We start from the raw sequence: 17,507 nt of genomic DNA on the forward strand, positions 1-17,507 counted from the left end.
GGGGAAAACAACAAAAGACAAAATGTCAAAGAGATAAAGAGTTGTGACAGGCAGGGGGCAAAGGGTTAGAAAATAACTGTGATTAGCAGCAAAGACTGACATATTTTGCTAGTTCTTTAAGCTCGTTTTATTTGTGCTGTATTAAATTTTTTTTTATGTGAGCTTCTGCATGAGTGCTGGTAATTCCCTTTGTGCCGACTGTCAGTCTAAAACAGCATACCCTAAGTTAGAAAAACAGACCTGAGCTATTTCTCTTTGTGAAACACTGAATTGTGATTTAATGCACACTTCCAGAAAGAGCGGATGGTAATGGCATCACAGCTCCTATTTTGCCAGTAAGCACTTACAGCGGTAAAAATGAAAGGCTTGAAAAAAACGTGAAAATAAAGAGTCAAAACAAAGAAAACAGCTACAGTGTGAGCAGAGACACCACAGGCTTGTGGCTGAGAGAGATGAGCAGGTGAGAGGGATAAATAAAGAGAGAGAAACTGACAAAAGAACGTCAGAATGAGTGAGAGACACGGTACTTGCTGAGAAAAGACAGCAAAAAAGCTGAATAAAGCCTTTGTGTGAGGGGTGGAGCTGTGCTCACATGAACTCTCACATAACAAGTGGCTGCCAACAGACACATTAGACGAAACTGGGAAAACAAAACTGATGAAATGTGTTTAACTTCAGATGTGTCGATGATGACAAGTGCAATAGTGTTTGCTTTACAAGTAACTAGGATATATTCAGCATATATTCACAGAAAATCCCTGTCTTCAACTGCTGTGTCGCACTCCTGCACCTTCCACAGGTATCTTCCTCCTCATCCACTGCAGGTCATGTTGCACCATACCATAGTTGCAGTTATAGTGTACAGTATGCTAATTAATTATTGCTATTGAGGATATTTTTTGTTATACAGAATAAGGGACCTATTTTAATGATGCAAGCACAGCAACCGATGTATTATAGTGAAGACTAATGTAAAGAGAAGGATTTCATACAATATAATTCAGCTGTGGCAACAGTTACTGTAATAACCACCCATATTGATTTATAGATCAATGCAGAATGATCTACAGATGTTCCTGCTGTAATCACATTACACTTTCATTTTTATGATTTCGATGAGATTTAGTAGTTGGACAATATTCTACAGTATTTAGTTTATCCTTTATGACAGAGTCACTAGATTGTCAGCAGATGATTTTCCACCAGAAATAGACATGATTCCAAGACATCTATTATCAGTCCATTGTTTTCTGCAAAGGCTGTATAGGGAAAGCAGCATATTAGCACATTAGTGGCAGTGGCTTCAGTCCTCTGTCAGTGTCTACACAGGATGCGTTCAGGCACAGTACTGAGTGTAGGTCACCTGTATTTTGGCAGCGCTCAGAGCCCAATGCACAATCCGTGTAGTTATGCATGTAAAACGGAAGAAAATAGATATGAAACATAAAAATACTCTTCGGGTTTTTGTTAAATGGGTCAAGTGTGGGTTATTTTGACAGCTATATTGATTAAAATAGAGGCGTATCTATTCTGTCAGACACACATGAGACGCCTCCTGTATGATAAGCCGTAAGACCAAATTTCCACCAAAATGATACCAAAAAAAACAACTCAATGTGTGCTGTTTCATTTGAATGAAATTCTCCTCCCACGTGTGCACTGTGTGAGCCTAGCTGGGCGCAAAACCACCTGTCAGACAGACAATTTTTTTCAAGGTCAGGAAAATATAAATTTGGTGTTTGCCCCGGACATAGCGTTGATCATCGTCATTAAAAAGGATCCCTAATAAAACACTGTTGATTCTATTCATACAAATCAATCAATAGAACCAAGACAAATATAGCTGAAGCCAAAAAGAAGAAAATCAAACCAAAAAGAAGTGTCAATACAAGCAGTCGTTTCATTAACCATATTGAAGTAAACAGAGAAGACAGACACAGGCAGAAAATGAGCAACAACCCTAAAATACTGTGTGTGACAGTTAGAGCACTCAGGGAACAGCATACTGCATCACCCACTGCCTGCGTTAAAACAGCTCATATGCAAATACAAAGCTGTCACAAGCATAGACATACTCACACACAGTAGTCACACAGAGACACGTGGGCATGCACACACATTACAGCACACACGCACGCACACATTAAACCCAATGAGGCAAAATGTCAGCCTCAGTCATGAGCACAGAGAGTACTGAGCATGAAGCAACAAAACAATGAAAGAAATTATACAATGCGAAAGAGTCATATGAACCACAGGAGGCTGATGCAGTAGGACTTATCTCTATCCATATTGAATTAACGGTACAATCCAATTAAGCTTATGTACAGTACATGTAAGAAAATGACCATTATTTTGTGTCTATTTGAGCGTATGACGAGTTTACCTCAGCAAGTCTTTGTCTGTGTCAGTGACTGTGTGTGTGTGTGTGTGTGTGTGGAGGCCTAAACAGTGGACCAGTGGTGGAGATGATGCTGAATGAGCGAATTGTGCTTTACTCCATCTCTCCATCTAAGCCTTAGTTTCTGCCCAGATAGACAAGCGCGGAGATATCTGCCATCACCGAGATAAGGTGGAATGTGGAATGACAGGAATTTCAAACCTACATAACAAACAATGAAATTCTAATTACCAGCCAGCGCAAACAATTTTCCCTGCTTTGACATTTGGACCACAGCAGGACTGTTCAATTATTCATCGGCACTCTCGCCTTGCCTAAAAAAAAAAAAAAAAGAAAGGAAAAAAAAAATTAAAAGAGCAGGGGAGAAGGCAGCTGAGGGCCTGATTTATTATATATAAACTAATATCTGAATAACGTAATCATCTATTCATGCTAGAACCTGTCTCATATTCACTGTGAAAATAACACAATGGTGACCTTGTATTCCGTTTCTTGTGAAATGTCAGAGGTAGGGTGACACATCGGAGAGTTTAGCTGCGAATTGTTCATCACTCGGTATATAAATATACTTTTCAGATCAGAAGACGATGTTCTCGTGCAGAGGCGTAACTGAGGATCTCCTTGTAATGAAAGTCTCATTTTGGTTCAAAGCTGAACAAATGTTATGCCAATCAACCGAGGCTCAATGGAGGCATGGCTCTGAATCCTCCTTCCTATTTAAGGAAGCCAGAAAAATTCAAAACCGCAGCATTTCACGTTTTACCCTTTCTCTTTAAGTCGTCATGGTACTGCTCGGCTTTGTTCTTACAGTATCCAAAATATCAATGTTACATATAAAATCAATTGCCACAGTTTCTTTCTGCATATTTAGCTTTTTGAATATTTTACCAGTGGCTATTTTCGAAAACATAACACTGACAATTACCAAAACTGCATGTATACATTTAAATGTATAACTTGTCACCTCTAAGGCACAGTCTCTCTAACGTGGGGTGAAGGGAACAGGGAACAGTAGGAAAAAGTTCAGTCTTTAAGTCACTGAGGACAGGGCCTTAGAGTATAATGTCAGCCAGAGCCTTCTTCATTGTGTATTCTCATTGGGTGACCTGCAGTCATCATCAAAATTCACCAGGGTCTGACGTGACTCAGTCGCTCTGCAGATAAGAGCCTGCCAGCCACATTGAAGATGTATTAACGTCAGAGGAGAAAAATATATATCTTGCCATTTTAGACTGCAGACGGCTTTTTACTTTCTTCCTCTTTCTGCTATCCCTTCTTCATTCCTGATCCTTAGAAAAGTAATTAATCTGCAACAGAGACACGGACTGGTGGCTTTGCCTTGTGGATGGCGAAACAGGCCTGATTTTTAATAAACCAAGAAGTTAATAAGGAGCAGGCCATTTAAAATTCCATTATCAGTGCGAAGTGTGTGTTTTCATAAGGAGCATAACCATCACCTTTGGTCTGCCCCCCCCCCAAAGGCAAATGGCCAAAACTGCTGAGGGGTTTGAATTTATAAACTGCTGTTCGAGAGTAAGCCAGTCAACGTCAAGTTGTGGGTAAAATGGGTGCTTCTTGATGAAGGGCAAAATAGACGTCCAAATATTTAAACTATCTGTGAAAAGATGCTGGCACATCATGTACCTGTTTTATTAATATACTATATGCTGTTCTGTGAAACAACACACTGCATTGGGTATGGCAGGAAATGATTTAAATGTATCAAACGAATTTTACTTTACTGCATAATTGTTTTTCCATTATTAAAGGGGACATATCATGCTTTTTGCCTAGCATCGCCAGACTAATTCACAAATAACACATGAGCTCAGCAGATTTGTCTGGTTCCTTCCTTCCCAGGCTACTTAAATACATAATTTCATTTCTTTAAAAAAAACCACAACCCAACTCAACTCAAACTTAAGGTGTATGTTTCTTTTTTAAGCTAAAAAAAAACAGTCAGACCATAGGTTATTCATTGAAAATGTTTTTTTTATTAAACCAAAAAGTTCAAACAATGAAACTGTCTCTCTCCGAGTCCGTTATGATGAGTTCTCTCTCGTCTCTTCTCGTCTGTGTCTCTTCAGACTTCTCCTCTCAGTCTCAGATCCTCCCACAAACTGAACAATAAATGAATCAATAAAATATTATCCTATAACCCACATAGGTCCAGTTGGAAAACAAACTGCTCACATGGGAAACACGATCAAAGAGTTTTCGGTAACACAGTGACAGCAGCCGCAGCAGTAGCATCAAAAGTCAGAGAGGCTTTTATTGCTGCAGTTTCACAAAACAAGAAAATGTCCGAAAGACAGCTGGTTGAATGCCTTCTTCTCTACAGTAGACTATTTTACCACCCAACTCAAATTTCTGAGTAGAAAACAACTCTACAAAAGGACTTGATTCCTGACATATAAATACATTTTACAGCAAACTCCAACTTGAATATCAGAGCAGAACTATTGTTATCAATCTTACAAAAGAACTGAGCAGCCAAAACCACATTTTTCAAATATCTAGAAATGATTTCTTTCAGACTTAGGCCTATGTTGTCAGGAAAATAATACAGTCAATCCTAATCAAAGGCCTAATCAAATAAAAATATATAGGCTACAAACTGCAAATCAACCAAGTTTTAAAACTGAATGAACTATTAGGCCAAGCCTATAACTTTGACTTGTATTAAATAAAATTGATTTGCCTTAAATAAATAAAATTGCTTGTGTAATGCGCATATGGGTTACATAAAAATAAATTAGCCTATATTCACTGTCAAATGCAATTTAAAATGAAATAAAAAGAAGATTTGCTTGCTTGTAGGCTGTCTACAGTTCTTTCGAGGTCACCTTCAAGAATACAAGTTTTGCCAAAGTCTGAGGTTTCTTCTGAGGCTTGAGGTGGGCGAGGTGTCGGTCTCAGTTGGTGTCACGACGGGAGTGTTAATACCTCAGTTTCTACGATGAGGAGGTTGTGGATCTCTCCGAGTTTGTTACATACCGACTCATCTCTGTCTTGAAACTAACGCTAAAGTGAGATGTCTATCAGTATAGTACCATCCATAGCGATTATGCAAAGACAGCAAAGCCCATTGGAAGTGCAGCGTTGGCAAGCAGGGATTTGATTTCCATGACAGTAGGGAGGATCAACTCTATAGGTTCCTCAACTCCTTCTGCATTTTGTCTGTGAGGTCCGCTAGCAGTGCCAATAAATGGACAAGGTGCGTCAGCTGACATAGTTCATTTTCTGTGATTTTGTCAGTAGTAGACTTGATTTCGCTTTGCCATAACAGGTCTTTTTGGGTCATGGGGCGTATTCCCAATCGGTAGGTTTTCTTGGTGTTCAGGGTGCTCTTGCATACACTTTTCACCAGCTGTCCGACTTTCAGTGAGTGATTAAGATTGTCGTGCACGTTAACGGTGTCTTTGATAGCCAGCTGAAGCATGTGAATGTAAATTTTCAGATGTAAATTTGACACGGTAAAATACTGGTTTATTACATTTTGTACATTGGTGGTTATTTCTTTCACTTGGACCTGTGATAGTGCAGGTAATGCCTCATCTTCCTCTTCCTCATATGCTGCTGCTGGCACCTGCAGTCATTATCCTCGGCCTCCTCTTCAATGCCAGGGTCAGGGAGGAGTTTAAATGCCTTGATCATGTTGCTGGTACTGTCAGTCACTACCCGAATCACACATCGTTGCACAATCCAATTTTTCATTCAATTCAATTCACAGACGGTCCGAATGAAATTAAACAAGCATTAATACTTTAATGACAAAACTAATTTATTTAAATATTGTATTAAGCTATATATAGGGCCTATTTAACTAGCAACTAGCTCACCTTTGGATTTCTTCCCAACATGTTCATGTAGCACACTGTCATGTTTCTGAGAAATGTGTCTTTTTAGATTCCAAAATGAATTTTTACCAACTGCAACAATATCGTCATTATCGTCATCTGTTAGTGTTACAATAGTACACCTGTATGACTTCTCAGCTTCCTTTTGAAAGTACTTGGTGAACTCCATTGTCGAGTTTGCAGCAGCTGATTTTTGACAGAAAATAGTGTGGGTGAGCAGATGTATTCTGGGTCAGGCATGTTTCAAACTCATTGTGTGAGCGGTACCGGAGCGAAATTGGAGCGGGAGATAAGGCAAAGCTCCAACTTTTTAAAAAATGTGCTCATCACTCCATCCAAAATCCTCACGCTCCCCACTCGCTTGCGCTCCACTCACATGCTCCAAATGTTTCATTTGCAATATTACCTCTACTTTTTCCTTGTGATAACAGATTGTTCATGCATGCCTACAAACAGCCGTCTGTTCCGTAGTCTTTGTTGCTAAGCTTGTTCTAGGGGTTGTTCGCGTTGACCACGCGCATATTTTGAATCAGATTCCTGCTGCACCATGTAAGGATATATTTGAGAAATTTCCATTTTGAATAAAGAATTAGAAAAAGTGTGAAAAAGAAGTGATATCCTAATCGTTTTTCACATAGCTTCTGGAGCCACTGGAACTCAGCTAAGACGTAACTTCCAGAAGGTAACCAACCAGAGCAAAGTGGGCTCATCGAGAGGGGGGCCTTAAGGAGACAGGAGCTAAAACGGCCTGTTTCAGATAGAGGCTGAACTGACGAGCTGCATAAAGGACCAGAATAAGATAAATGTTTTTGAACTGTAAATCATACAAAGATATTCCCAGAATATAAACATAGACCTGGAAATGTGCACGTCACATCCCTGTTAAGGAAATAAAGTGGGAAAGTAAAAATAAATGTAGTTAAAAATGCAGAACACAAACATAAGACTGTAGATGTGTCAGTCTGTAATATGTTTAATGGTTAAGACCTTGTGGTTTGTGTTCAGTAAAGTATGTAGTGTGATAACAGACTTTGTGCCAGGGTCAGTCTGTCACTGTGTCTCTGTGTCTCCAACAGCCCTGCCTAGTGTTGGCCGTTACGCCCCTCTGCCTCCACAGACGTCCAACACCCACACACAAACAAAGAACACACACACACACACACACACACACACACACACACACACACACACACACACACACACACACTTCACATTCACATACACACCACCAGCCAACTGTCCAGGACATGAACACTATCCCAGGCTCACTGGGCGCCACTTAAAGACTCCCACTTTGAAACTGACACTCCACTTGGCAGCAGCACCAAACAAAAGACAGTGTGTGTGTGTGTGTGTGTGTGTGTGTGTGTGTGCGCGCGCGCGTGTATGTGTGTGTGTGTGTGTACATGCGTGTGACTGAAATTCAATTTCAATTCCAACAAAAGACACACTCTGCATTATTCTAACTTCTCTGTATCTCGATCCTCCTCGTGTTCACCACACAAGAAACCTCTGCTATCCACCTCCCTATAAATTCTGATGTCTATTTTTGAAGTCATACACCCTTCCAACCCTGAGACGTGACCTTTCCGCCCACCTCTATCAGCCAACTTGAGCTTGTATGTGTGTGTGCGCGTGTAGACGCGTCAGTGTGGAAAGGTAAAGAGGCACAACACGATGACACAGTTAAATGTAGCATGTCACTGCATTCATGGCAGATTATCAGGCATGCTTTCAGAGCCAACTCCTTCCAGCAAATGCAAAAACAAGGACGCTTCGCCCTGAGGGTTAATGTAATAATAGGAACAGTATGACTGCGAAACCAAATTAGGACTTGTCACAGGACCTGTTGTATGGTAATGTTAGAATCCGTTGTGGTGTGAGTGTGTAAGACAGGTGAGTCTATTCCTGGTAAAGTATGTTGTTCTATTTTGGTTGCACTCAATTGCCTCTGCAATATTGTCTAAAAGGGGTGTTAGAGCGCCGTTATAAGCAATTATTAAAAATATATGTTAATACATTTTAGACATAGACTTAGACGCATAACAATATTGATTTAATTATTTAATTTTATAATGTTAATGCTTTTTCATTCAACTTTGGAACCACAGATCTTTGGTGTGAAAAACATATGTATTCTATACCAACTATATTATATTAAAACTGATGCTAACTGGTGCTTTCAACCTGTACGTGTTATTAGCTTCTGATTTATTTAAGGCAAAAGATAATCACACTATCAGACACCAGGTATTTCTTTAGATTCAGGATATATATAATGTCTAAGATCAGCAAACAGGAATGAACATGTAATGATGCCGATATCGAAACAGTTAATAATGAAACAGTGACATGCAAAAATATTTATTAAGGCTGCAATTAAACTGACTTAAGAAGATTACTTGACTGTCAGTCACTCATTAAAAATAAATAATATTTACTAAACTAATGGAAATGAATAAAAGATAATAGGGCCAATTTGTTGCTTAAGTTAATTGGATAGTTGCTGTATTTTAATCATCTATAATTGCTGTGATAATGGCCCTGTGTGATTATACAACATATTTTTGTACTGAAATATAATATCACTTATTTTAATTCTCAAATTCTTCTTTGCTTTCTCTTTCTTTTCACTTGGTAGTTTTATAGCCATATTCTTCACAGTCTTTTGTAGCTTAATGGAAAAACGTTTTAACAATAATCTTATTTAAAAATAACACTATAACAGCATTTGTAAGGTTTTTTTTTTTCATCTTGAGATCAAGCACACATTTTCCCATCAGTGGCAGAGCCGAGGGGTAACATACTGTGAAGGTAAAATGCCATCAACATGCACAGGGTCACTTGGGACAGGAGCCATGTGGTGTGTGATTGGCAAATCGTGAGTGTAGACTCCCTCCAAGACTTACTCTTGATGGGGATGATGAGCTGGGGAATGACAGGCTGGATCTTGGGGCCTCCGTGCTCCAGCATGTCATGGACTCCCTGGCGGGCGAAGAACTCGTACGGATGAACGGTCTCACATAAGCCATCAAAGAACAAAGGCAGGTAGTGGTGGTAGTCCAGTTTATCAATCTCCACCTGAGGAGAGAAATTTGAATTCACATTATGGGCATGATTAGATGCCTCTTTAATCCACAGAGGCCGAAAAAAGAGAGATGTGGTGGTTTCTGTCCTTCGCTCAAGGGCAGTGGCGCCGGAATGAGTTTTAAAGTGGGGGGACATCCAGCTTTGGATGATGTAAAAGGCTAGTGAACTTTTTTCATGTCAACTTTCTTTCAATTGCAGCCTAGCCTACTGTTTTTGTACAACTAAAATATGGTAAGAAATGCATTCCCTCTTCTCATCAGAGTACTTCCAGATCAAAATGGTAGCAGCTTTTATTTCTTAGCACAGTAGTCTGCCAACGAGCGGCTAAAAGGTTCACCTCAAAAGGAACGTCTCGGCTCCTTTTTCACTCTGAGAACTGTTACACTCTAACCAATCAGCCCACCAACTAGTCAGTATGTTTTTTTAATAAGGTTTGAAAGAGAATCAAAATTCATGCCCTATTCAGAGGCTTTACATTCAATATGCCTACTAACATACAGTACAAATAGACAGCACTGCAGCAGAGCGAGGTTTAGTCCCCTAGGTTTATTTTCCAAAGTATTGAGTGTGCCTATCACTCCCAAAGCAAAAGCTATTTAACACTTTGTTCATGTCCAAGTCATCAGGTCCAACATAATAGACTAGGCTTACTGTAATACCTGGCTTAGACATTACCACTTTATTACCATAACACCTGAAAGGGCGGGGACAAAAAGTCTCATTGCCCCCCTATTCTGGCGCCAGTGTTCAAGGGCATTTGCTGGAACTGTTGATGGACAAACTGGCCAACTGCAGGGATGAACTTTTTTGTTTTCTAGACAGTTTCTCTCCTCAAACAATACATCACCTTAAGGCTCAGTCAGATTCACAGCTTTACCTGCACACAGTGAGAGGTATAGCCGGTGTGTTTTTTCAAGGAAATCAGTTATTGCCACAAAGTTCTCTCTCATTGTTTGCCCTTTCTTTTTGTTTGTCCTTGGCACAATATATAGGGCTAAAGCTCCTCTTGCAGCCATTTATAACCCTTATAGTAAATACATACATTCACATACTCTCTCTCTCTCTCTCTCACACACACACACACACACACACACATAATTGCGGGGACAGCTGTTCAGGAGATCATGACACAGCGGCATGTGGCATCCTGTGGGCTGACATGTTAACACCTGTTTACACCATTTACAGGACAGACAGAAAGGCGGGCGCGCGCACACACACACACACACACACACACACCACACACACACACACACAATCGGGCGGGAGATGAAGACATTTGTCCAGCTACAGGCCACAGGCAGGCTTTGATGTTGTTTGGCTGAGTGTGTTGGTACTGTGTGACACATTAAAGTGAAGTCTTTCATGTGTGTGAAGCCATCAGAGGGCAGCCACTCAGGCACACTGAACTGGAACGAACAGCTGACCCAGAGGAGGCTGTCCTTGAGCCTAGTCTGTGTGTGTGTGTGTGTGTGTGTGTGTATGTTTGTGTGTGTTCAGAACATCATATAAAATCTTAGATGTGGCTCATTTAGTATCTGTGTGTACTGGATGTAGTTACTGAGTGTGTATTTGTAACAGGGGTATCAGCTCTAGCACTGCGTCCCAGTGGCACTATTGTTGAGCGAGAGGTTAGAGGTTGAAGGGGTGATTCTCTTTTTCATGTCATGAAAGGTAATCCCTTGGGTGCAGAGGCAAATAGCCCCCAGCAGCTGGCGGTCCTTGAGGACAGCTGAGGCCATGAGGAGACACTCTCTTGTCCACAGACACACAGACTTACATATATATATATATATATATATATATATATATATATATATATATATATATATATATATATATATATATATATATATATATATATATATATACATATATGTATATATATGCACCGTGCTGGGTCATGCTGGTCTGTGCTGAAATGTCACCCAGGCAGTGACGCTCTGCGCTTTCAAGTCCACAGCCCTCGCCCAGACGCCGGTCAGAGCTGAGACTTCAAAGCAGGGCAGACCCAACCTTCCCCCCACCTCCCTCCATCCCCCCTCTGCTGCCAATCCTCCCCGACACTCGTCTCCCCCCAGGGTAAACACAGAGACAGAGAATGAGAGAAAAAAGATGGAGAGATGGCAAGATGGCGACAGAGACAGAGAGCTCACACTTTTAGTGCAGAGAGACAAGGCTGATTGCTTTGAGGCAATTTGCCGGCCAACCTTGACCTTTCCCTGCACTTGGTCAAGATCATCATTGTGAGTCAGGCGGGCTGGAGACGAGAACAAAAGCAAACATGAGCCCACAGAGAAAGGGAGGTGAGTGAATGGAGGGATGTAGAGGCTGAGGAGAGGCGAGATGACACCACAGTAAAGCTTTGCTTGTGAGCCAGTGGCAGTCACTGACACACAGGGACACGTCACGCCATAAGCTGTTTTTTGAATTTCTTTGGATGCTGAAACAATACTGAAACACAATCCCACAACATCTAAACCATTAGATTTTGACTTGTAAGAGCAGTTTAATATTCTTAAATGTTCATACCTTTAAACAGCAGGATTGCAATCATGTAAATACTTCACTTTGGGAAAAGTATGAAAATGCTGCCCCTTTAGTACTAAAAGTAAAAAAGTAAAGCATATTAAGAAGAATTAAAACTTGGAATAAAAGACAGATATTAAGCTAAAATTGTTAAGGCGTTAAAAGGAAAGGAACAATTCCACAAGACATAGTTTAATTTTATGATGAAATGTTTTGGTTGTCTTCTTTTGGTAGTCTATGTGTTTATGTATTGCATCTCTCTGTGTGTGTATGCATTATGTTATCACTGGCTGTCTATGTTTTTTTTCTTTGTCAGGCAAATGTAGAGAGGTTTAAATAGCTTTTTAATAACTAAAGTAAGTATTTTTACTTTTCATTTGGTTGTGTGATGTGCTGATGTGATACATGACACCTACCATGAACCTGAGGTGTTGTGGGAATATTTACCTGGGAGCATTAATGTGGTGTTGTTGTACAGACGCCTCTGATGTCTGTGATACTCTTAATCAAAATCACATAAACAAGCACTTAGGGACTGGCTGGAGATTCCAGTTAGCACTGAAGGAGTGGGGACAATCAGCAAACACTCACACTCTTACATATCGTACACACACATACACACACACACACACTTTCCCGGAGAATCTTAATCAGCGGCTGCACTGAGCGGTAACTCTTGCATCCGTTATCGATTGTCCGCCCAGGTTTGTTTGTCTTTGGGTGCCTGTGGGAATCCCCCCCGGAGTCCGGGGAGTCAATGAGAGTGGAGCACAGAAAGACTATCAGGCAAGTAGCAGCAATTAGCCCTGGGACACAGACCTGCATGTCTCCTCTGGTCAGCATTGCAACAGCAGACACACAGCAACAGAAGCAGACTAGACTTGAAGCTAGTCTGAGCAGAGAGTCTCTGCTCATTAAACAACAGTATCAGAGGCCCCTGACAGGCACAAGAGGCCAGGAGGAATGAAAACAGCAGGTTGCCACTCTAAATATACAACGGCTGGACGTGATTGTGTATGTGGGCATGTGGTGAATACATGTGTGGGTGGATGGATGTGTGAGTATATGAGCGCTTACATATGACTCCATGTATAGACTGTGTGCGCTCAGATGCGATAAGCTATGGGGCTACTTTGCCAGGGTGGTGTGAGTCACTTATGTTACAAAGCTAAGGGCGAAATCACGCAGAGGTTTTACAGCAGGATAGGATCCAATGTGAAAAAGACAGTGAGAATAAAAAATAGAAAAAGACTACATGTGCATGTGTGTTTGTGTGTGTTTTCATTCTGCTCCTGAGGTAATTGCTATACAACTTAGAGAATGATAAAAAGAAGTATGTTCAAAAAAGTGAAGCTAATCCTGATTTGCCAATCATCTCCTCTGACTTTCAGCCAATTTCAGCTGCTGACAAAAGCTAAATATTTATGGTAAGTATGTCAATTAGATCATTCAAGAAACACACATAATAATTTAAAAATCAAATGATGATGCTATAAATGATTTGACCTGGATTCAGCTCTCTGTTACAGGTTTCTGTATTTAGATGAGTTGGCAGATGAGCTACTGTCAGTTAATTCAGCTTTGAGAGGAGAGCAGGCTTCCTATTGCTGCCACTCACACTATGAGTCATTCACACTCTAGCCAAAAAAGCATCCATTTGTTCTACTGAGAATGTATTATAACAGACCAAACTGGAATGCAGCAGTCACATACCCTTGATAGCACGTACACAAGATATTTACACCGAGGAAAGAGATATGCTTTGAAAGGGCCATGCATTACTGAGATTCAGAAGGCACACATGAATCAACAAGCACTAGAAATAACAATACATACTACAACAGAATTCCCATCAGTCATCAGTGTTATCTTGAGAAGGTATGTGAGTTTTTGAAACCCCATCTGCGGTCAGTGTATTGTAGATTTGTGCACGGAAGTTCTCTCCCAGAGTGAGAATTATAAAGACTTGACACAACAAACTGATTTTGTTAGTTTTTCTGTTGTGGAGTTTCTGTAAATGTATTGTAGGCTTCTTGCAGGAGGTGCTGCAGTTTGAGAATGTGTTCTTATCTAAATATTTTTGCTATATGATGATGCGTGGACAATTGTGCTGTTAGAATGAAGGTACTGTAAAGGAAGCACTCCATAAAGCAATTCAAAAAGTAGCAGCTCAAACTACCATGAACAGGACTTTGACTTTGTGGATAGCAACATCCCTCTTATTAATCTCTCATATGACTTGTTAGAATGAATATGCACCACCATAAAATTTATCTTTTGGATGCACAAACTGCACTGAGTCCATAAAGCTAGCCTCCAATTCCACTCTGCACAGCTGCAGACATCACAATTTGGCCTCTGTCACAACTTGCCCAGAGAATCGACCACGTTGACAAATAATGATATGAAGTCAGTGAAGTCAAACATGCAAATAGGACAGACAGCCACACAGGCCAGTTATCCAATTCCAGATCTTCCAGCTGCAAGAGGAGTTGTTTTTTGTTATGATTGCACAGCAGCCGTTTTTTGTAGAGGACAACCAGGACAGTGCAAAGGGCTACTGTAATGATTTTAAGGACTGATATGTGAAGGAAACCTTCCATATTTTCTGTGGGGTTTGTGGTGTTGGCCACACTCTCAACAAATGACTGCTATAGTAGCGTGCCTCACTGTAGAGTGTTGCTAACTTTGGCTCTTTAATGATCACTACAGCCTTTTCGACTGTACATTCAATGTTTTTTTCTTCTGGAAGACGTTAACACAATGAGTCATCTCCTCATAAACAATTTTAACATCATTGCAGGAAAATAAGCACTAGACTTTATTGTGTTATCCATGACACACAGGCTGGCATGTAAATGGCTCTTTCTACTGTCAAATAAACAAAGCTAAACTGAAAAGCAGCCTCTGATGTTGTACTGACATTGCATTTCTTGCAGATTTTTGAGGGAAGCTTTTATGGCAGAACATATTTTCAGAAATTGTTGAACACACAACACACAACACATAGCCTGCTAATAATTTATTCATCCTAATTCAACTTGTTTCCAGCTGTGCCACAGGTGCACGGCACACCTCTGGCCAAAAAAAAAAAAAAATCCCCAAAGCAGTCACCATGCTGTGCGCACTTACGCTGCCAATACGAGAAAGAAAAATAAATAAATAAATAATAAGAGAAAAAAGAGACAAAGAACAGAATATTTTGACTTTCTTGGAGGTCACAATGAGAAGAGCAAGACTGGAATAGGGAAATGATAAGTGAGGGGAAGAGGAGTGAGTCACTCTCACTATCTCCCCTGACAGCTGTTTCCATCTAACAAGCATGCAAGTATGCTCAATTCAAAGCACTAGTAGTAGAGTGCATGGTGTCAATTGAAATGATACCTAACACATGCTGGATGAGACAATTTTGGGGCTTCAAAGATGGTTCAAAACCGGGACACAGAGAGTTATGAATTTTATGTGAACCTACCTCAAACACAGAGATGAAAAGAATTTTATTTAGGCAAACAGTCATGCCAGCAGTCCCAAATGGTGTGTTGAGGATTGAAAGCATGAGGGTGTTATTAAAGTAACAAACATTAGCCACAGTAATTGAAACAGTGACCCTGTAAGACAGTGTTCCTGTTGAGATTGTGCTTCAGTTAACATCATTGTTAGAGATGAGGAAAAACCCTGTTAGATGTTCCTGTTAGGAAGTACACATGGCAGCGCAAAAAACATCATTTTCTCAATAAAGTCTTTATTTCACAGTGGAAGAAAACACTGTTCCAGGATGTATAATAAAAGTCAGAATGTCACTTGAATGTTTAGCAACAAATATTAAAGAGTTCTGGCTTTGCTGCAGGCTTTTTTATGCAGACAAGTAGTCTATTTACCCAAACTGTCATCATCAAAATCACTAAGTTTGTGTTTCCGCAGTTTCCTTGTTTACATAAGGAACAAAGAAGACATTCAGTTTGTTCTCGTGCTCCCACTGAGAACCCATCACAATTATTTTTCTGTAAACAAGAAAGCAAGTAAAACCAATTAATTTCCCACCCGCATTTTCAAATTTGCCAGGACAATGTTGGCAATATCTGGCAATAACTGGGTTTGTTTACTTTCTTCTAGTAAATCATGCAGTTTTAATTGCGCACAGAATGAACTGTATAACTGTGTTTTACACAGCACAGTGTGCTCAAGGTGACACAGCACAACTGGAGTCCTGAGAAGGTCTGGACGGCTGCGGTGATTGAAAAAAGGGTAAACGGAGTGATGGAGGGCCGAGCAGACTGATGAAGGAGTGGAGACGCAAAGGGATGTAATGTTAGAAGAAGCTGAGGTGGATGAGGAAGAGAATATCTGGAATAGAGGAGGCTCTTCCACAGAGGCGGAGGAGGTTGCTCTTCCTCTGTTTTTGAGAGGCGATAGGGAGACCAGAATATAAAAATGAATAATCGGTTGAAATAAATCTTTACCAAATCTAAGCATCATTTATAAAATATATTTTTCTCTCTTCTTTGGAAAATATCCATTATTGAAATTCTGATTAAAATGCTTCAACAGTGATACCTGCAGGGCAGGCAAGAGGAGAGAGGGCATTGTGTGTGTGTGTGTGTGTGTGTGAAGCTGTGAGAGGAGAGCAGAGGAAGACGGGCCCCCTGCTGTCCTCCTCTTATATCAATTTAATGTACTTCATTTGTTTCTCATACTAATCTGTTATTGGCCAAAACACAAAAAATGATGCTCCAATGGAAGACGTCCTCCCTAACCAATCAATAACCAGAATACAATATTGACATTGCGTTAATAATATATATAATATATTTTATATTAATAATTTCCTCTACCACTGTATTGTACGTGAGTGTGACAAAGTGGCGGTAAAGCAATACATAGATTCATATTTCATACAGTAGTATATTAGAAAAGAAATTATAACATGCAAATTATGAACTACTTCTCAACAAATCACTAAAAATGACATTTTATTTAGGCCTTTTCAACAGAGTCCAAATTTCCTTTTTTCAGATTTACATTTCTACGCTTGTTGTAGCAGCCTGCAGGACCACAGTGGCTTGCGGTGACCCAACATACTGCTGCTCTGAGGTGAATTCCTCTCATCAACAATAGAAAGTTAACAACATAATTTAAATGAAACAGTCGGGAGAATGTTTGTCATTCTTGCTAATGATATCAGACTGGTTTACCAGCAGCGACAAAGTTCTGTTAACAAACAAACAAGATGATCTACAGCCATAAATGCAGTGGGACGTTATGACATGGTTACTTCATCTTTATGAAAGAAAGAAGACATCAGATAACACAGTCAGATACACCATCTCTCTCACTGTCTCTTTGGTCTCTAATTTCTTCTCTGATGGTTAAATGTCTCTCTGTGGCTGTTGTGTGAATTTATCTCATTAACAAGAATGCAGCAAAGAGATCATACAATGTGTTGTCAGTAGTTTTCCTGGACACTGAAGCTGTTGAAGAGTTACAGCAAGCTGTCTGGACTCACATGAAGAACGCCTGATTCAGTTGGAAATTATCCAGTTTTTAATTGAGTGGTTGTTCAGTCACCTATGTGATTTGTGAATGAGTGTGCAGGAGGTCTGGCTGCTTGCTTGTGAGAATTTCTTCAG

General features: G+C 40.2%; 1 protein-coding gene across 4 annotated transcripts in view; it reads right to left on the reverse strand.

Moving 5' to 3' along the window:
• pacrg (PARK2 co-regulated) overlaps positions 1 to 17,507 on the reverse strand; it is a 146,518-nt gene that overhangs the window by 61,440 nt on the left and 67,571 nt on the right. For all 4 annotated transcript variants that reach the window (XM_044375429.1, XM_044375431.1, XM_044375430.1 and 1 more), the window contains exon 3: positions 9,171 to 9,342. In XM_044375429.1, the coding sequence (XP_044231364.1) occupies positions 9,171 to 9,342 (172 nt within the window). The remainder of the gene's footprint in view (positions 1 to 9,170; positions 9,343 to 17,507) is intronic.

Source organism: Thunnus albacares, chromosome 15, assembly GCF_914725855.1.
Source record: "Thunnus albacares chromosome 15, fThuAlb1.1, whole genome shotgun sequence".
In the NCBI taxonomy this organism is placed as follows: domain Eukaryota; kingdom Metazoa; phylum Chordata; class Actinopteri; order Scombriformes; family Scombridae; genus Thunnus; species Thunnus albacares.